The sequence below is a fragment of the Felis catus genome, chromosome D1, assembly GCF_018350175.1.
Source record: "Felis catus isolate Fca126 chromosome D1, F.catus_Fca126_mat1.0, whole genome shotgun sequence".
In the NCBI taxonomy this organism is placed as follows: domain Eukaryota; kingdom Metazoa; phylum Chordata; class Mammalia; order Carnivora; family Felidae; genus Felis; species Felis catus.
In genome coordinates, this window is record NC_058377.1 from 103,284,056 (window position 1) to 103,305,728 (window position 21,673).

The 21,673-nt window shown below is 37.5% G+C and overlaps 1 protein-coding gene across 2 annotated transcripts in view; it reads left to right on the plus strand.

Moving 5' to 3' along the window:
• The window catches only part of ZFP91 (ZFP91 zinc finger protein, atypical E3 ubiquitin ligase), a 46,729-nt gene that overhangs the window by 20,925 nt on the left and 4,131 nt on the right, over window positions 1-21,673 (plus strand). Inside the window, exons 3-10 of one of the 2 annotated variants that reach the window (XM_011286949.4) lie at window positions 13,553-13,765; window positions 13,994-14,030; window positions 14,653-14,757; window positions 15,286-15,420; window positions 16,189-16,239; window positions 16,663-16,741; window positions 18,098-18,212; window positions 21,502-21,601. In XM_011286949.4, coding sequence (XP_011285251.2) covers window positions 13,553-13,765; window positions 13,994-14,030; window positions 14,653-14,757; window positions 15,286-15,420; window positions 16,189-16,239; window positions 16,663-16,741; window positions 18,098-18,212; window positions 21,502-21,601 — 835 coding nt within the window. The remainder of the gene's footprint in view (window positions 1-13,552; window positions 13,766-13,993; window positions 14,031-14,652; window positions 14,758-15,285; window positions 15,421-16,188; window positions 16,240-16,662; window positions 16,742-18,097; window positions 18,213-21,501; window positions 21,602-21,673) is intronic. The other variant, XM_023239863.2, reaches the window with a different exon arrangement.

Consider the following 21,673-nt stretch of genomic DNA (forward strand, 5'->3'; position numbering starts at 1 on the left):
ATGATGCCTTTCTTCCTTACCTCTACATCTTACCCTGCTCAAGGTCTGCTCATTTTGTGCCTCCCCCTACCCCATTCCCACTTCAACCTATCAACCTTTTTCCATTAGCATTTTTAATTAAAGTCCTTATTAAAATTAAATATACAATTGCATCCCAGCCGATCTCCTTAAATTGCAACTCTCAAACCACGTCTCTTTATGAATCCATTGTGTGCCAGATTGGTCTCCATTCAGGTCATGTAGCTCTTAACTCTGTAACCTTCAGAGATTCTCTATTACCTGTCTAACTACAGATTTCTTAGGCTTGGATCCAGAGCCTCTACAATGTAGATGAATTATACTTTCTCAGCTTTATTGCTCACAGTGTTCCTTAGGTGGACCAAATTTCTCCCTGTAATATTTCTGTGCCCCCATAACTCTGAGCTTTTCTGTTTCTGCAGCACTGTTGTGCTTTTTTCCTTTTCTTATCCTCAGTGTCAATGTTACACCCATACTTTAGTATAACTTTCTTTACATGCCCAGATACTCTGCTGCACTACATTTTACCATCAAAATATGAAAGAGTACTTAGGAGAGAATGGATTGAAAGACTGAACAAAGCAAAATCGTTCTAAGGTTAATTTTTTTTAAATAGATTTTACCATATGAAACTACTTCTGGAACAGAGAAACCAGTGAATAAGCCAAATGTTGGGAATAGCTAAAAATAACATTTTCTAAAAGTTGAAAATGATCATTTTATGTGGACCTTGCTAAATCTGGATCATAGCACTGTAATCAACCATGGTAATGGCAATTCCCAGTTGTAGGTAAGTAGCCCAGACTCCTTCCTCTGAACTTTGGGCTCACTGATTTTTTTCACTCTGCGGACATTTCAAATTTAATTTATCCAAAATGGAACATATATTCTCCCTACTGTCTCCTCAAAACAGTAAAAGACACCTGATCTTTTTCTGTGAATACTTTCACCATCTATTCAGTTGTCCAGGTCATAAATCTGGAAACTAAATCCATGATACCTCTCTCTATCCCCGTCTATCCTTAGAGGCCTGTCTCCTCTAAGTGTTTTTGCAGATCTCCAATTCTTTCCATCTCCAGTGCTATTACTCTTTTTCAAGCTATTATTTGTTGCCTAGTGTATTGCAGTAGACTTTTAGCTAGGTCTCTTGGAATTCACTCTTAGCCCAACATAAGTCGTTCTCTAGCTTGCAACCAGAATGAACACAAAAACTACAAATCTCGGGGCGCCTGGGTGGCACAGTCGGTTAAGCGTCCGACTTCAGCCAGGTCACGATCTCGAGGTCCGTGAGTTCGAGCCCCGCGTCAGGCTCTGGGCTGATGGCTCAGAGCCTGGAGCCTGTTTCCGATTCTGTGTCTCCCTCTCTCTCTGCCCCTCCCCTGTTCATGCTCTGTCTCTCTCTGTCCCAAAAATAAATAAACGTTGAAAAAAAAAATTAAAAAAAAAACAAAACAAAAAACTACAAATCTCATCATGCCACATTCCAACTTAAAATCTTCCACTGCCTTTCTGTGGCTATTAGGATAAAATCCAAAATCCTCCAAGGACCTTTTTTTTATTACTATTATTTTTTATTTTACAGAGAGAGCATGTGAGTAGGGGAGAGGGGCAGAGGGAGAGAGAGAGAATCCCAAGCAGCCTCCACACTGGGCATGGACATCTCATGACATATCACTGAGCATCTCATGACATTTGCACGTGCTCCTCCTTCCCGCTTCCCCTCTGTCACGTAGCTAGCACTTACTCATCCTTTAGAGTCCAGGCAGATCTATTCAGACTTAAATGTTAAATTTTGAGCTATGGAGACTGTCCAGTTAATGAACACTAGTTTTCAGAGCTACAGTTTCAAGGAGAATGTATCCTTTCACTTTCTCAAACCTCTGTCTAAGCAAAGTTTCTTAATATTTTTAAGAGACAGAACTAACTCACCTGATGACTGTACTTTGAAAATTAATAGCTTAGTTTGGGATCCTAGCATTTTTGACCTAATTTTTGTTTGTTTGTTTGTTTGTTTGTTTGTTTTTTTAAGAGATAGCACAAGCTAGGGAGAGGGCCAGGGGAAGAGAGAGGAGAATCTTAAGCAGGTTCCACTCTCAGCACAAAGCCTGACATGGGGCTCCATCCCACGACCTGGGGATCATGACCTAAGCAGAAATAAAGAGTCGGATGCTCAAGTGACTGAGCCATCCAGGCGCCCCCTAAAATTTTAATATCTGTGTAAATTTTATAAATGCTCATTAGTATTTTTTATCCTTTATTTTCTTTCTCTCAGTGCTCCATGGGCTGATAACTGCCCTGGAATAGGTAAAAAAATAAAACCATAGATGTAATAAGCAGTGAAAAACATGACTAGAACAAGAAAGGAAAATCTAATTCAAGGGGCACCTGGGTGGCTCAGTTGGTTGAGCATCCAACTCTTGATTTCAGCTCAGGTCATGATCTCATGGTTTGTGGGATCGAGCCCTGCATGGGGCTATGCACTGACAGCACAGAGCCTGCTTGGGATTTTCTCTTTTTCTCTCTGCCCTTCCCCCACTCAAAATAAATAAACATTTGCGTTTTTTGTTTGGTTGGTTGGTTGTTTGTTTTAAAGAAAAATCTAACTATTAACACATATATACACACAAACATTTGCATTGATTTAAATGAGTGAACCAGGGGTGCCTGGGTGATTCAGTCGGTTAAGTGTCTGACTTCAGCTCAGGTCATGATCTCATAGTTCATGAATTCAAGCCCCACATTAGGCTCTGTGCTGACAGCTCAGAACCTGGTAGCCTGCTTCGGATTCTGAGTCTCCCTCTCTCTCTGTCCCTCCCCCATTTGCGCTCGCTCACTCGCTCTCAAAAATAAGTAAACATTAAAAGAAGAAATATACTAATCATTTAATTTCTTAATTGAAGCTTGAAAATCTTTCAGCTTTGTTCTGGTATTTAATCAAACAATTCCCTCTATTCCTCTATTTTGAAACAAATGCCATGTGCAGTTTTAGATTAAAAATTCACTTTCATGGAATAATTCAGTAGAAAGAGTATAGACTTTGGACTTAGATGTACCTGAGTTCAAATTCCAGCTCCACAGCTTAATTTTTGAGTCTGGGAAAGTTAGTTACTTGCTTTCCCCATCTATAAAAACAAGAATAAAAATTACTTGGCAGAGTATAAGGTTAAATTTGAAAAAATTATACTGTCAGGTACTTAATGCTTGTCAAATATTTAACTTTGTTAGTTTTCCAGAAAACAAAAAAAGTAAATATTTAAAAAGAAATGAGAAGACCTTGACTGTGCCTTCTTCCCAGCTTACCAACCAACCATTCCCTGTTTCACCCCCCAATCAATATTAGCTTTGTAATCTTGAACAAGTCAAGATTTAATTCTCTAAGCTTCAGTTCGAAAAATAGGGCAACCGGAAGGAGAACCAGATCATATTGGGATAGCCCTTCTGACTAGAAGTGTTTTATCATGATGAAGTGGCTATCATCATCTTTTGGAATTTGATGAGTTAGTTTACTTGAAAGAATTACCTGTTGCTATAGGATTGAGATAAATCACTGTTACATTTCATCTTTTGCTACCTAGAAGAATTAGAAGAAACATTCCTGCCAGTAGTATGATTTCGTCTCAGTTCATAGTATCAACCATTTTTCTTTTGTCCTTTCTTCCTCTTTCAAGAATGTGGTTGTGTCTTAGGCTACTGTGGGTTTTTTTTCCTTCTTTCTTATTATATGTCAAGAAGCCTCTTCAAAGTCAACTGCTATTATAAGAAACAGCTAGAAATTATCTTTGAAGTACTACACAAAAGAAACCTGGTTCTTTTCTATCTGGTCATGATTGTTCATCCATATGTGTGGGTTATCCTTTGGTTGTCAGTTTCTACTCTGGAAACCTGACAATGTCTTTTGTTTAGGGGTTTTTTGAGGTTAAATTCACCCAACAAAATTAACCATTTTAAAGCACACAGTTTAGTGACATTTAGTACATTATAATGTTGTGCAACGTCATCTCTATCAAATTCCAGATATTTTCATCCCTACCAAACAAGACCCCGTACCCATTAAAAATAGTCATTCCCCAGGGAGCCTGGGCGGCTCAGTGGGTTAAGCATCGACTTCAGCTCAGGTCATGATTTCAGAGTTAGTGAGTTTGAGCCCCACGTTGGGCTCTGTGCTGACAGCTCAGAGTCTGGAGCCTGCTTCGGATTCTTTGTTTCCCTCTCTCTCTGCCCCTCCTATGCTGACACTCTGTCTCTCCCTTTCTCTCAAAAATAAATAAACGTTAAAAAATTTTTAAAAATAATAGTCATTCCCCAACACCCCTCTCCCTAGCCTCTTACAAAGATTAATCTGCTTTTACCTCACTACCTTAAAACATTAATCTGAATTTACCTATTCTGAATATTTCGTGTAAGTGGAATCATACAGTATTCGACTCTCATGTCTCCTGTTGTACAGCATAATATTTTCATTGTTCATCTGTGTTGTAGCAGGTGTTAGTATGTATTAGTATTTCAAGAGTAATATGCTGTTGTATGGATATACTTCCTTTTCTTTATCCATTCAGTCAGTGTTTGATGGTCATTTCAATTGCTTCCGCATTTTGGCTGTTTTGAATTGTACGGCAATGAACATGCATGTACAAGTATTTGTTTGGTTTTCATTTTGGGGGGACTGTACCTAGGAGTGGCATTGCTGGGTCATATGGTAGTTTTGTTTGTTTTTGAGGAACTGCCACCTGCTTTCCACAGTGGCTGCACCATTTTGCATTCCCCCCAACAATGTATAAGAGTTGCAGTCTCTCCACATCCCTCCAACATCTGTTTTTTCTGGGAGCTTTTTGTTGTTGTTTTGTTTTTAATTTTTTTTAATGTTTGTTTTTTGAGAGGGAGAGAGTGCGAGCAGGGGAAGGGCAGAGAGAGAGGGAGACACAGAATCCAAAGCAGGCTTCAGGCTCTGAGCTGTCAGTATAGAGCCCAGCTTGGGGCTCGGACCCACAAACCGTGAGATCATGACTTGAGCTGAAGTCGGACGCTTAACTGACTGAGCCACCCAGGTGCCCCTGGGTTGTTTTCTTTTTAAGTTATTATTAAAGCTATCCTAGTGAATGTGAAGTGGTAATATAATATCACTGTGGTTTTTATTTGCATCTCATAAATGACTTATATTGAACATCTGTGTGTGTGTGTGTGTGTGTGTGTGTGTGTGTGTGTGTGTGTGTGTGTTGCCATTTGTATATTTTCTTTGGAGAAATGTCTATTAAAGTCCTTTGCCCATTTTTTTAGTTGGTGATTTGTCTTTTTGATCAAGTGAGAGATCTTTCTATATTCTGAATACTAGGCTCTTATCAGAATTAATACCTGTACATACTTTTCTCCCATTCTGTAGGTTTTCTTCTAAGATTTTTTAGTGTTAGCTCTTATATTTAGGTCTTTGATCCATTTTGAGTTCATTTTTATATATGGTATAAGGTAAGGGTTCAACTTCATTCTTTGCATGTGGATCTCTAGTTGTCTCAGCTCTCTTTGTTGATGAGACTGCTCTTTCCCCATTACTGGTCTCAGCAAACTTGAAAATCAGTTGACTATAGATGTATGGGTTCATATGGAGACTCTCAAGTTAGTTTCATTGGTCATTCCGTCTGTCCTTTTGCCAGTGCCACACAGTGGCACTGATGGATTACTGCAGCTTTGTAATAAGTTATAAGACTGGGAAGAACAAAGTGAGTCCTGTAACTGTGTTCTTTTTCAAGATTGTTTTGGATAATCTAGATCCCCTACATTTTCATACGAATTTTAGGATCAAGTTGTCAATTTCTACAAAAAAGGAAGCTGGGATTTTGATAGGGATTATATTTAATCCATAGATCAATTTGGGGACTATTAACATCTTAGCTATATTTATGTTCAAGTATTTTATTGTTTTTAATTGGATTGTAAGTGGAATTGTTTCCTTATTCCCCTTTTTGGATTACTCATTGCTGGTATATTTAAAACAACTAATTGTTGTGTGTTGATGTGTATTCTACAACTTGGCTAAATTTGTTACCTGTAGTAGTTGTTTTGCAGAATCTATAGAATTTTCTTCAGAAATAAGGTCATTTCATCCACAAATAGAGATAGTTTTACTTCTTTCTTTGCAGTTTGGTGCCTTTTTCCCCCACCTTGGCTAACCTCTCTGGCTAGAACTGTCCGTACAACTTTGAAAATAAATGGAGAAAGAGGGCATCCTTATCTTGTTGTGATCTTAAGGAGAGTTTTTAGTCTTTTGCATTGAGTATGTTAGCTCTGGGGTTTTGATAAATGCCCTTTATCAGGTTGAAGTTTCATTCTGTTTCTAGTTTTCTGTGTGTTCTTACCATGAAAGTGCTGAATTTTGTCAAATGCTTTTCTACATCATTTGAGATGATTGTGTGGGGTTTTTTTCCCCTTCATTCTCTTTCATGTGGTGTAGTACACTAATTGATTTTCATGTATTGAACCACCCTCATAATCCTGGGATACGTACCATTTGATCTTAGTGTTAACATGCTTCATAGTCTTAATGTGCTGCTGCTGCTGACTTTGGTTTGCAAGGGATATTGGTCTATAATTTTCCTATGGTGTCTTTGTCTTTGGTGTCAGAGTAATGATGGCCTTACAGAATGAATTGAGAAGTGTTCCCTCCTCTTTTACTTTTTTGGAATAGTTTGAGAAGGATAGTGTTAATTCTTTAAATGATTAGTAGAATCCATCAGTGAAACCATCTGCTCCTGGCTTCCCCCCCCCCCCCCCATTGGGAAGTTTTTGATTACTAACTTTTTGTCTTCACTTGTGTGTTAAGATTTTCCGTTTCTTCTTGAGTTAGTTTTAGTATATGTGTATCTAGATGTTTGTTTATTTCATGTAGTTTATCTAATTTGTTTATATGTAGTTGTTAATTGTGTTCTCATAATCCTTTTTATTTCTGTAAGGTCAGAAATAATGTCCACTTTAATTTCCAATTTTAGTAATATGAGTCTTTTTTTCTTAGTCTAACTAAAGGTTGTCAATTTCTTTGATCTTTTCAAAGAGCCAACTTCTAGTTCCATTGGTTCCATTCTCTATCGGTTTCTATTTTCTTATTTATCTCTGCTCTAATCTTTATTTCCTTCCTTCTGCTAGCTTTGGCTTCTTTTTTCCCCTTTTCCTTTAAGATGTAGTTAGATTATTGATTAGACATGTGGGGGTTTTTTTTCCTATTTTAATGTAGACATTTATATCCAAATTTCCCTCCATGCACTGCTTTTGGTACAGCCCATAAGTTATACTATGTTGTGTTTTCATTTTCACTCATCTTTAAGTATTTTCTAATTTCCTTTGTGGTTTCTTCTTTAACCTTTTTGTTGTTTGAAGAGTGTGTTGTTTCCACATATGTCTGAGTTTTCTAGGTTTTTTTTCTGATACTGATTTCTAGTTTCATTCCATTGTGATCAGAAAACATTCTTTCTATGATGTCAGTCTTTTAAAATTTCTTGAGGCTTGTTTTTGGACTAACATATGGTCTACCCTGGAGAATCTTCTGTGTGTACTTGAGAAGACTGTATATTCTGTTTTTGTGTGAAGGATTTTTTATATGTCTGTTAGGTCTAATTATTTTTTTTATAGTGTTGCTTAAGTCCTCTGTTTCCTAATTGAACTTCTGACTATCTGTTACTGAAAGTAAGGTATTGAAGTCTCTATCTTATTTTAGTACTGGCTAGTTCTCCCTTTAATTCTGTCATTTTTTTACTTCATATATTGGGTGTGTATAGGTTTATAATCATTATATCTTCTTGATTGACCCTTTTATTAATACACAGTGGGTATTCTTTGTCTCGTAACGGTTTTTGACTTGAAGTCTAGTTTGTCTCCTATTAGTGGAGCCACTTGCTATGGGTTGAATTGTTTCCTCCCAAAAGATGTTGAGTACCTGTGAATGTAATGTATTTGGAAATAGGATCTTTGCAGATAAATAGGTCTTTTGTGGTAATTTGTTATGGAAGCCCTAGAAAACAAATAACAGAGTTTGATACTGGAAGTGTGGGGTGTTGCTGTAGCAAAATATCTTAAAATGTACACGTGGTTTTGGTTAATGGGTAGTAGCTGGGGAAATTCTGAGGCAGTTAATCAAAAAAGCAGCCTGTATTGCCTTAAAGAAGTTGGGAGAAATAGAGAAGTTAAAGGCAATCTGAGGAAGCCTTAGAAAAAAATGATGAACATATTAATGGGCAGTGGGGGAGAAGTGATCCTTGTTATAAAGTGGCAGATAATTTAGCTGAATTATGTTCTGTTGGGTAGAATGTAGAACTTCTAAGTGAGGAACTTGTATATTTAGCTGAGAAGATTTCCAAGCAAAGCGTGGAAAGTGCAGTCTGGTTTCTTCTTACTGCTCCATACTAAAAAGTGAGAGAAAAGAGATAAATTAAGGAATGAACTATTAAGCAAAAAGAAACCAGTACTTGGAATCTTTCTATATTGTGTGCCTATTAACACAGGTTTTTAATTATTGTTTTATACACTTTTAAGTAGGGGGAAAATGAGGAGTTATAAACCAAAAATATAATAATACTGTTTTATATTTATTTATGTAATTACGGTGTTTTTATTTCCTTATATGGCCGTGAATTATTTCCTGGTGTCCTTTCGTTTCAGCCTGGAAGACACCCTATGTAGCATTTCTTGCAGGGCACGTCTATTAGCTACAAACTTCGCTTTTGTTTATATGAGAACATCTCCATTTTGAAAGGATAGTTTGCCACATATAGAATTCTTGCTTGACATTATCACTTTAAATATGGTATCTCTGCCTTCTGGTCTCCATGGTTTCTGGTGAGAAATAGGCTATTAATGTTATTGAGCATTTCTTATACCTGATGAGTCACTCCTCTTAACACTGTTTTGTTTTCGGGAGTCTCTCTTTGTCTTTTGGCTTTTGACAGTTTGATTGTAATGTGTCTTGTCTTGGATCTCTTGAGTTGTTGACCTTAAAAGTAAAACAGCCAAGGGGTGCCTGGGTGGCCCAGTTAGTTAAGCGTCTGACTCTTGGTGTTTGGCTCAGGTCATGATCTCACAGTTCATGAGTTCAAGCCCCGCATCAGGCTCCATGCTGATAGTGCAGAGCCTGTCAGAGAGATTCTCTCTCTCCCCCTCTAAATAAATAAATAAATAAACTTAAAAAAAAAAAAAAAAAAAAACTATAACACCCAACTGTTTTACCAGGAAAATGGGTTTACTCAGGAATAGCAGAGGATTTACAATTCTGGACAAGCAAGCAATAACAAGTGATAGGCAAGTCCTTCAAACAAAGGAGAGGAACTTCTGGGCAGGGGTGGAGGTGGGGGCTGGGGGGCCAGAGTCCAATGGAGTAAACTGGGAGTTTGAAATATAATAGCTTTTCATTGGCTGAGTTGTGACTGTGTCTCATTGGCTGGGCTGTTGCCAGGCAAGGAAAAATCTTCCTCCTGCTAGGTAGTAGACTAGGCTTCTTTCTGTTGGGAATGCTTGGTACATCTCTTTCTCTTGGGTCTGCAAAGGGTTGCAACAGAGTGGTATGGCTTGGGTCAGCCAGCTCCCCTGTAAATGTTTCCTTTATTCAGTTCCACAGAATTTGTCCTACTTGGAGTTCATGGAATGTCTGTTTGTGTACATTCATGTTTTACTAATTTTGAGAAACTGATGGCTTTTATTTCCTCAAATATTCTTTCTGCTCCACTCTCTCCTCTCTTTCTAGGACTCTCGTGTGTATGCTTAAGTCAGTATGCTTAATGGTCCCATGGGTATCTTAGGAGGCTCTGTTTACTTTTCTTTCTGTTCTTTGAATTGGATACTTTTATTTGACCTTACAGTTTGCTGATTCATCTTTCCTCAGATCCGTTTAATGAAATCCCCTAGTGAGTTTTTCATTTCAGTTGTTACACTTTCAGCTACAGAATTTGATTTTTTTTTTTTAGAATTACTACTTCTTTATCGGCATTCTTTATTTGTTGACATATTATTCTCCTGATTGTTGTTAGTTATTTGTCAATGGTTTAAACCCTTTAGCTTTTTGACCATATTTTTAAACACTGTATTCTTTGTCTTGTCATCTGTAAAGGCTGTTTCCTTTAGCTTATGTTCAATAAATAATTTGATCAAGATTTCCTTAAATGTCTTGTATAACTCATCTGTTTCTGTTTTTTGTTTTTTGGTTTTTTTTTTTTTTTAATTTAGTGTTCACGTGTTTGCTGTAACATGTTTGAGTATTTTCCAGAGTTTGTACAAAGTTGATTCTGGCAGTGTGTGTGTGTGTGTGTGTGTGTGTGTGTGTGTGTGTGTTTCTGATGAGGTACATTTTTGCTAACAGTACTCTGATAATGTTTCTTTTCTTTCTTATAGAGTTTAGGGGGAATGGGGTGGTATTCCACAAACCAGGCTATTATGCTTTATTTATAAGAATAAGCAATTCTCTGGTGGATAAGAGGAATAGCATGAGAAGATGTGGCCATACAATCCTTCATACTGAAGGGAAAAAGCTTTACAGGAAGTGGAATGGGTTTAAAGTCCAAGTTAGTGTCATTGGGTTGAGTAAATACATATATATTTATTTACTTTTTTTTTTTAGAAAGAACGGGTGCATGAGCAAGTAGGGGAGGGTCAGAGAGAAAGGGAAAGAGAGAATCCCAAGCAGGCTTTACACTCAGCACAGAGCCCAACACAGCACTCAAACTGCGATCATGACCTGAGCCAACATCGAGAGTCAGACATTTAACCAAATGAGCCACCCAGGCACCCCTCCATTATTCTTATAATACTTTATGGAGGATGTTGAATTGCTTTCTTTGAAGAAATTGATGTATCTTATCTTTTTTTTTTTTTTTTCAACGTTTATTTATTTTTGGGACAGAGAGAGACAGAGCATGAATGGGGGAGGGGCAGAGAGAGCGGGAGACACAGAATCGGAAACAGGCTCCAGGCTCTGAGCCATCAGCCCAGAGCCTGACGCGGGGCTCGAACTCACGGACCACGAGATCGTGACCTGGCTGAAGTCTGACGCTTAACCGACTGTGCCACCCAGGCGCCCCTGTATCTTATCTTAAAAGCACTCATGACCTAGATGGAGAAGTCTCAAGACATGATTTTTATATCTGGGTCTGCTTATCTAGCTTTGTGATTTTAAACAAGTTGTCTTTGACCTTCCAGTTACTTATGGATAAAACCCATTGGATTGTAGATAGTTGAAGATATTTTAAAATCTAACCCTTTTTTATTATTATTATTTCATATTTTGATACTTAAAATAGTTCAGATATGAGAAGAGTGAGAAAGGCAATAATGAGTAGGAAAGAAAACTGAAAGGAAATGCATTTCTGATATAAAAATTATGTCAGGTTTTTAGGAGTTCCCACTGCTGTTCTCTACAATTCATACTAATTTTACTCCCATTTCCTTAATATATTCTCATAAAATTTTCAGAGTATGTTAAAGCTGAAATAGCCTCCAGTCACCACCTTGTTCCACAGTAGAGGAAATTATATTTTTCATATCTTAAAAAAAAACATGTTAGATATAGTTTTGTGTCTTACATTTTGCTTAATTTCTATTTAACAGTATTTTTACCAATAATTCCATGTCATTCTTTACAGATACCTCTATATAATATCCCATCTTAGTAATAAACCATAGTTTATTTGAATATTCTCTTACTCAGTATGGGTCATCATCTTGAAGGGATGGGTCGTTTCCATTCTTTAGCTGTTATAAATATGCTACAGCGAATGTCCGCTGCCAGTTTATTTTCCCAGGTAGATACTTAGAATTACTGGACATATTTTTGCACCTTCTCTGGAAGTGACCAGTGTTTATCAATTTCTTGTATGTCCTTCCAGAAGTGTTATTATCATATATAAGATACATATCTTGCATGTATATTTATTTCTATCTAAAAAACAAATGTATACCTATATAATACTTGGATATTACATGGATGTGGGGTTTTTTTGCATAATGAAGTGTCATGGAAGTATTTCCATGCAGTTGCCTACCGACTAGATGTATCATAATTCATATAACCAAGCCCCTCCTGCTGTTTTCTACTCTTTTACTACTAAAAACAGTGCTTTGATGACTATACACAAGTCATTTCATAAATGTGATTGCAATTCTGTAGGATAAATTCCTAGTTGAAGTTAATGTGAAAGGATGTGCATTTATAATTTCAGTAGACCCTGCCAAAGTGTCCTTCATAGAGATTTGCCAGTGCACATGCTGTCATCTGTGTTACTGTCTCCTGCGGCCTTGCCAATACTCTGTTGTCAAACATTTGGGTCGTTGCCAGTATGACGGGAACAATGGTACCACACTAATTGTTTTCATTTGAGTTTCTCCTGAGAGGATTGACCTGTTTGTGTGAAAGCCACATGTTTTTCCTGGCTTTTTTCTGTTGGGCTGTTAGACTTTGCTTTTAGTGGAATTTGCCGTGCAGAAAATTTTTATGTTTACATAGTCCTAGGTACAACTGTTACTAAAATTTTGTGTTCTTAGAAAGGCCTTTTCTATTATAAAGCATAGTCAAAATGTGCTCACTTTTAATACGCTAACATAGTAATAAGCTACTCTAGGGATGAAAACCAGTTTCTAACACTAAGCTTTTTATTTGTTTTTTTTTTTATTGCTCAGGAGGGAATGGTCCTACATCACCTCATTCACCTTTAAAGCATGAAGAAAATCTAGGGTAACAGTAACATTGTATACCTGTACACAGCATCTCAGGAAAACCGAAGCAGAGCAACACTGGAGCTGGACTTTGTCATGATAGGCCCTGTAGATTTTTTTTTTTTTTTAATATTTATTTTTGTGAGAGAGAGCGAGTGCACATGGAGGACAGGGGCAGAGAGAGAGGGAGACAGAGAATCCCAAGCAGGCTCTGCACTGTCAATGCAGATCCCGATGGAGGGCTCGAACTCATGAACTATGAGATCATGACCTGAGCTGAAATCAAGAGTCAGACACTTAACCGACTGAGCCACCCAGGTGCCCCATTGATGCTATAGATTAATTGAAATTCATGGTTTGGTTCTAAGTTATTGAAAAGAGTCAAGGGACGGCATTTTTCTTATGGAATTTCTCTTCAGCAATTTCTTCCAGCGTTGTTTGGTTGTTAACACATCTAGACCTGTGATTGTTTCTTGTGCTTCTGTAAGAAGTTCCAGCCATCTTTCTGGGACCACTCACTTAATTTAGTTTCTTTTATCTTGGATGTAAAGGCTAGAATTCTAGTTGAATTACTTTGGTATATTTTGCATACTTGTCTTAGTGTCCAATTTTTTTCTAGATATGATATAAGACTACTACTTTATGACATGAATTTTTTTTTCTTTTTAGAGTGATGACAATAAGGAGAAGTTTCATCTAATTTTCCTCTCATGTTTCTCTTATTTCAGCAAAAATCTGAGGGGCTTTTCTCCTGAAAAAAAAATTTACTTTCTTTTTTATTAACTGTATTTACAATAGTAGATATACTGAGATGGTTATTAGTTAACCATAAGTAATGGTATATATTCTCATCTAGATCCTAAGGAAGAGAAAGAGGAAGAAGGAGATTCTGCTCTCCCTCAAGAAGTTTCCGTTGCTGCAACTAGGCCTAGCCGGGGCTGGCGCAGTAGTAGCAGGACATCAGTTTCTCGGCATCATGACACAGAGAACACCCGAAGCTCTAGGTCGAAGACTGGTTCATTGCAGCTCATCTGCAAGTCAGAACCAAATACAGATCAACTTGACTATGGTACAGTACAAGTAGAGTGTGCTGATCTCATAACCAGTTGCCTGTTGATTTTAAATGTAATGTTGAACAACTGTCAAGGGTAGGTCTGAAGATATAGGGCTCCTTTTAGACAATTTGCAGATACTCTTCTTTTGCCTGTTCTTCCAGGCAGTAATTTGGTTTGAGTCTCTTGGCTGCAGAGACAAAATATCAATATCCATAAAGTTCTGTTTTGCTTGCTTTCTCCAGATGGTGCAGAAGAACACCAGTCTCCAGGTGGCATTAGGTAAGAAATTTCATATGTCATATTTAAACCCTTGGGGACATATAGCACATACAGAAGTTGTTTTCTACTTGAAAGAATGTGGAACTGTTACAAAAAATTAACTTCAGTTTTGGTATTTAGATGCCACTTTGTTCTTAATTAAAGCTTTAACCATGTAATCTTTACTTATCCAGTTTGGAAAGCATGTCTTGAGTACCTTCTGTATTCTGGCTTATTTTATGCTAGCCACTAATGGGAAATGTAGATGTTTTGACTAACTAGGGTTTTTGAAATTTATATTCCATGATAAAGTCATGTGAATTTTTTTTTTTTTGGTTGATCTCCTTTGATACAGCAGATCGTCAGATGACTACACACAGTATGATAAAGTCAGTTGTTCTTTAACTCTTAGTGCCGTTGAGCAGTCATCACTTTACCTTGATTTAATGAAGTAATGTATTTTTAGTTCTAATTATTATTGTGAGGATAAAGTAGCTAGATTGCATCCAGTTAGACTGTAAGGATGAAAATTCTAAATAACTTACTGTGACTTTCTGGTACCTCTAAATAAATTAGCAAATAAAATCCAGTCAGATATAATCCTTACAACTAGAATTTCTAATCTCTTTTTGCTTCTTTTTAGTAGTGATGAGGAAGAGGAGGAAGAAGAAGAGATGCTAATCAGTGAAGAGGAAATACCATTCAAAGACGACCCAAGAGACGAGACCTACAAACCCCACTTAGAAAGGCACGTCTCAGATTTTACTACAGACATGTCAATGAAAAATAAGTTAGGAAAGCACTATTGTGTGCTTTTATTTTGCCTTGTTACTAAACTAATGGGTATGGACTTCATTTTAAATGAGCAATTATGTACTTGTTTTGCAAATTGAACATGATCTTCTAACTCCTTCACACAGCCCTCTCTTCTATTTATATAGAACTTTATATTGATCATATCCAAATTATTGGATGTCTGCATGTTTATCTTAACAAGATACCATAATTGTCTGAATACTTAAAATTTTTTACTTTTGTCTTTCTGTGTGTAACTATAGTGAATTTTAATTCTAGGGTATTGTTAGCCTAAGCGACTTTAAGTATGTATCATTACCATGCATGTGAGGAACAATTGACTGTAAATCATATTTCATGAGCTGAGGATCATAATTTTATAGTAAACCAATGATAATCACAGATTTTACCCCGTTGTCACAGGTCCCCTTGAAAAGATCATTTGCTGGATACCAGTGTTGAAATGCATTTGTGTTTTCAGGGAAACCCCAAAACCACGGAGAAAATCGGGGAAGGTGAAAGAAGAAAAAGAGAAGAAAGAAATTAAAGTGGAAGTGGAGGTAGAGGTGAAAGAAGAAGAGAATGAAATTAGAGAGGATGAGGAACCTCCTAGGAAGTGAGTAGGCAATTACTACTAAAAATGGAAACCTAACAGATTTTGAAGCCACTAGTGGGAAAAAAAAAAGGTGGGAGTGTGAGGAGGGTTATTGACAGGTACATATTGCTGCCTCAAGCAGCTGACAGTTTCATTCGAGAGACTCAAAAGCTTGAAAAGTTTAAATTTAATTCAAATCAATACTTAAAGAGATCTAAATGAGTGGGTAAGACGGGAGCTATTGGGAGGCAGGGTAAGAGCAAAAAAAGTATGGCAAATGTGGAGCCTCAAAAGAAGGGCAAATTAAGTAAGGCAAGTGATTTAAGAATCTTGACTTCCTGTCCAGCCATCATTGCCTGTTGCAGAAATAAGATTTTGTTTTAAGTGTTTAGGCTTTTGGTTCTGTATAAGGAGAGTAGAGTTTATATTCTCAGGGGTTTTAGATAATGGACTCTTTCGATTCTACTTTTTAAATTGATTAAATTTAGGTGATAGACTTTTTACTGAAACAACTCTTCAAGTAGTAACCTTGAGGTTTATCCGAATCTTCCATGGTAATGTATAGTTTATGAAAAGTATGTATTTAACTTGTGCAGATTTATTTAAGTGAAATTATTTTAGAATGACCTATTTGTTTGGCTTGTCAGATATGTCTTTGGTTCTGTCTATTATGGGGTATCCTTTGTTTCTGCCACTTTCTCTGTGGTCTTGAGTACATGTCTTCAGCCATCCTTCACTCCAAGCTTCAATCTGGAATATGTGGGTAGTTACTCTGCTATTTAATTACAGGAGAGGAAGAAGGCGAAAAGATGACAAAAGTCCACGATTACCCAAACGGAGGTAAGTAATTTATACCCTTACTGTGTTCCTTATTCCTGATGGTAAGCACTTTACTCACATAATTACTCACAATTACCTTGCAGGAATGGCTATTTAAAAATTTCTCAAATGCAACTTTATTAATGTCCTTGATGCAAAGTTACTGTGTTTTTATTTCCATTGCAGGATCTTAAAAAATCTTAATGCTTCTTTACCTTTTGGGGAGTTCTAATTTATTTTGTCCAATTTTTTTAAAACTCTTTATCAAACATTTGGCCGTTTCTGGTTGTTTCTAACATAAATTCTGTGCAAGCTGTATACTAGTAAAGAGATTTTAATTCTTTGTGCTGTAAAATTGCTGTCCCCTATAGTGCACTGAATTAAGTCACTGTGCAGAGTGCCTCTTTTTTGTTTGCTAACATGTCTCCTACATACTGATCATAGAAAAAAGCCTCCAATCCAGTATGTCCGTTGTGAGATGGAAGGATGTGGAACCGTTCTTGCTCACCCTCGCTATTTGCAGGTCAGTAAGTTGTTACATAAGGCAGCCTTTCAGGTTAGGTTCCATTACTAGTTCTCATATTTCATGAGATATTATAATTTGTGAACTTGTGCAGGCTTTATCATTGACGTACTATGTCAAGAAAAGTGTCTAGGGGCGCCTGGGTGACTCAGTTGGTTAAACGTCTGGCTTTAGCTCAGGTCGTGATCTCCCGGTTCGTGGGCTCAGGCCCCATCGAGCCCTCTGCTGTCAGCACAGAGTGCACTTCGGGTCCTCCGTCCCCCCTCTCTCTGCCCCTCCTCCACTCATACATGCTCTCGTTCTCTCAAAAATAAATAAACATTAAAAAAAAAAAGAAAAATGTCTAAAAACATAGCACAAAAAAAGGATTTCCTTGAAATAGTCCAGTGTTTCCTATTGTGGTCTAAATACTTCTGATAGATGATTTTACCAACACACCAGAGACACAGATGAACAGACTTTATTTTAATGTGTATTTTTAAAAATAAAATTAGCAACTCAAATCAGTGATTTCTTAAAATAAAATCTATTAATTAAAATAAATTTTTAGGGTTTTGTTTTTTTTTTTTTTAGTAGAGTTTTAAAAATGAATTAAAGATTCAGCTTATATTTAGGTCTAGCAGAGGACATGAAAGTGAAATGTTTACTAAACCTTAAGAAATGCCTCTTTGGGGGCACCTGGGTAGTTCAGTCGGTTGAGTGTTCATCTCTTGATTTCGGCTCAGGTCATGATCTCATGGTTTGTGGGATCCAGTCCCATGTCGCTGACAGTGCCAGCACAGAACCTGCTTGAGATTTCTCTCTCCTGCTCTCTCTGCCCCCTCCTGCTTGTTCACTTGTGCTCACACTCACTCTCACTCTGTCTCTCAAATAAATAAACATTGTAAAAAAAGGACAAATGGCCTGTTTGATTTTTAGTTTAGCAGCAAATATAATGCAAGAGAGACTAAGCCCTCACTTTCTGATTCTGGTTCTGTTATAGTAATGTTTGGTACTATTCTTTTGCTATAGGCCATTTACTGCATTCAGCATTATATAATACATGATCTCTATATTCTCATGATAATGCAATTGGTATTGTTAGGGCAGTAACTGTCTCCATTTTGCCAGTGAGAACTATAGCTTACAGTATTTAAGTACACTTCCTAAGGTCACACTGCTCATGAATGATGGACCCAGATTGGAATCCAGATCTGTTTCCATAGCCTATGTTCTTAACTATTTTATTATACTGCTCCCTCCCCCCATCCATATGCAGAGTATTTGGTTTTTCTTTAGCACTTTTGACTTAGCAAAGGAACAAGCTTTCAAGAAGCCTTAATTTTTATCCCTCTTTCTATTCTCTTACTGTTTTAGCACCACATTAAGTATCAGCATTTGCTGAAGAAGAAATATGTATGTCCTCATCCCTCCTGTGGGCGACTCTTCAGGCTCCAGAAGCAACTTCTACGACATGCCAAACATCATACAGGTACTTTTTTAAATAAAATGTTTTATCAAGTGTTAAGTGCATTCTACTTTTAAGTATGTAGATTGGTAATGATACTTTTTTCTAATGTAAATCTTAAAAAGTCTACAGTCAAGTGTGAGAGAAAGGTATGAAAACAAAATGTAATAAAACATAAATTTTATAAGAGATGAACAAACTAGGGCTTTTTCGCTTTTATCCTTTGACTTTTTTAAGAGCTTTTATGACCAGGACAGTTTTTTTATTGAGCACATATTCTATATCACCTGTGGACTAGAAACTTTACATATGTTATCATCATCATTCAACATCACCAAGTTTGCTTATATTATGCTTGTTTTACAGCTGAGAAACCAGAGGCTTTGCACATTAACTTGGCCTTGGTGACATCACTAGTTTTTAACAGAACCAAGATTTTCTAACTCCCTTTCTGGTAGATACTTTGTAGTAGCTCTTATGGACTAGAAATGAGGAGTATGAAGAGAAAGCCTGGATGGTAAAGAGGCTTGCCTCTGGTTTATGCTAACTACTCACTAGCTCCTGGCAATTCTGGTGCTGTTGAAATTGTGAAGGCTAGCTATTACATTCCCATGAAATCTCCTGTAGGAGCTTTTCTTTTAAAAAGAGAAACCAAATGCCTTCGTAATACATAATACAGAATGGATTCAAATTCCACTCATTTTTAGCCACTGACAATCTCAAAGCCATTCAGTTAATAGGAACAAATTAGGCTGGGTATTAGAGTTAATTGAGCAGATGCCAGGCACTGGATTATTACCTACTATCTTTTCAGTAGTTGTGGAGGGTACAACTAGGAATTCTAGTTGTCTCCTACCCAGGGTTATACTGATATATGTACCCTTTCCATCTTTTACTGTATGTGTGACTTAGACAAGTTGCTTAACTTCTCGCCTTTCCTCATCTGAAAAATAGTGATAATAATGTCACAGATATCATGGAATTATTATAAGGATGAAATAAGATCACATCCATAGTGCTGTTTACTGCACAGGGCCTGGCACACAGACTTCTCAGAGCCCCAGGGTTTGAGCTCAGGTCTGACTCACTGCAAAGTCTGCAGTCTTCCCATGATACCATGCTGCTTCAGGGAGAATGTTGTCTCCACTCTATTCCTTGCTAGATGCTGCCATATCTCTGCTCCTTCTCTCTGTTAATACAGTTTTATTCTCTACAAAAGTAGTTTCTGACAACCAGTTTAGGGTATTAGCTGTAAGTATCAAGTAACTACTATGACAAACTGACTCCTTTAGAAATTCACTCCATTTCAATTACTTGTATTTGGTTAATACAATTTTATGATGTCATTGCAGTTTTTCTTTTTCCAAATTTGTATGTACAGACTCCCTTTGAAAATGTAATTTATTTGGGGCACCTGGATGGCTCAGTCGGTTAAGTGTTTGACTCTTGATTTTGGCTCAGGTCATGACCTTATGGTTTGTGGGATTGAGCTGTATGTGGGGCTTGTGCTGATGGTGTGGAGCCTGCTTGGAACTTTCTTACCATCTCTCTCTGCCCCTCCCCGACTCGTACATTTTCTCAATCTCTCTCTCTCTCTCTCTCTCTCTCTCTCTCTCTCTCTCTCTCTCTCTCTCTCTCTCTCTCTCTCAAAATAAACATTGTTTAAAAATGTAATTTATTGGGGCGCCTGGGTGGCGCAGTCGGTTAAGCGTCCGACTTCAGCCAGGTCACGATCTCGTGGTCCGGGAGTTCGAGCCCCGCATCAGGCTCTGGGCTGATGGCTCAGAGCCTGGAGCCTGTTTCCGATTCTGTGTCTCCCTCTCTCTCTGCCCCTCCCCCGTTCATGCTCTGTCTGTCTCTGTCCCAAAAATAAATAAAAAAACGTTGAAAAAAAAAATTTTTTTTTTAAATGTAATTTATTTAAGCAAGTGGATGCCCCACCCAAGTTTGCATGTTACAATGAAACTAGAAAGGTAGGCAAGACCTGGGAGACAAACTGAAGAGTTGTCTCTGGGTTAAAAGTGCATTTTTAGACCTTGCCTATTCATCATGTAGAAAATAGCCCAACAGGAATCGATGTCACTTGAGCGAGTTACTTACAGAATCTCAGACCCGCTCAACTAGCATCTGCATTTACTAACATCCCTAGATGATTCCCATATATATCCAAGCTTGAGGAAAACCTGGCTCTTCCTTGGCTTTAGAACTGTTTCGAATGGGGCATAGAATTAAATTGGATATTGTTTGCCTTTTAACTTATCCTCGTGTTTTCACTGTGACTATGTGTAGCAATTTTAAGAGAAAGGCCCAGAAAACATAGTGGTCACTTATTCAAGAGATACAGAGCATCTCCTTGTCCACTTCTCTCCAAAACCAAGTGATAAAGAAATAATTAAATGCAGTGCTCCTTTGACCCATAGATTTTACACCATGTTACCAAGTTCATCAAAAATCCTGTGAAATTTGGGGGGATTGTGAAATGACAGAGGCGGGGGTTGAATGGTGCAGAAGATGTGGGGTAGGAGAATAAGGTAAAGAATACAGGTACTGTTTGCACATATATGATGACAGCAACTTGAACCTTTTTGAGAGAAATTTAAATTGTTTATCTTGGGTAACATTTTTTTAAAACTGAAACAGAAGACATGATTACCACTTTAATTGTGGATCACTTTTCTTCTAGGAGATGCCAAATTCTGTTGTTATTGTTGATTTTGGTGTTTGAGTGCCAAATTCTTCATATGTAAGCATTCAGCTTCCACAGTCTGGAAAAACTGTTTTAAAGAATAAAATCCAGGGAAAATGTAGTTGTTTACTTACTAAGCAATTTATCCAAGATCTGGATTATTGGTAAGATTGAGATTAGGGTTCCAATTCTCCTATTTCCATTAGGTTGTTTTTGTTTTGCTTTGTTTAGTTTTCTAAAACAAGTCCTGGGTGCCTGGGTGGCTGCGTCGGTTAAGCCTCTGACTTGCTCAGGTCATGATCTCATGGTCCGTGAGTTCGAGTCCCATGTCCAGCCTGCAGCCTGCTTTGGATTCTGTGTCTCCCTCTCTCTCTGCCCCTCCCATGCTCACAGTCTTGTCTGTCTGTCTGTCTGTCTCTCTGTCTCTCTCTCTTCCTCTCAAAAACAAACATGAAAAAAGAAAATGGTATATATCTTTTTAAAATTTTGTTTATCCAAAGTGTATTTTATACATTGAAAACAATATTGCTCTTACTAACTGATCATCTGCTTACTTACTGTAAACTGGGAAAAAATACTTAAGAGGGATTCGAAATGGAACACTGACCACATTATTTTTCTTCTTAGATCAAAGGGATTATATCTGTGAATATTGTGCCAGGGCCTTCAAGAGCTCTCACAATCTGGCAGTGCACCGGATGATTCACACTGGCGAGAAGCCGTTACAGTGAGTGTTTATTTACTGGTGAACATCTGGGGGAGAAGCGCATACATGCCCTGCTTGCGGGTTAGCCCCTGT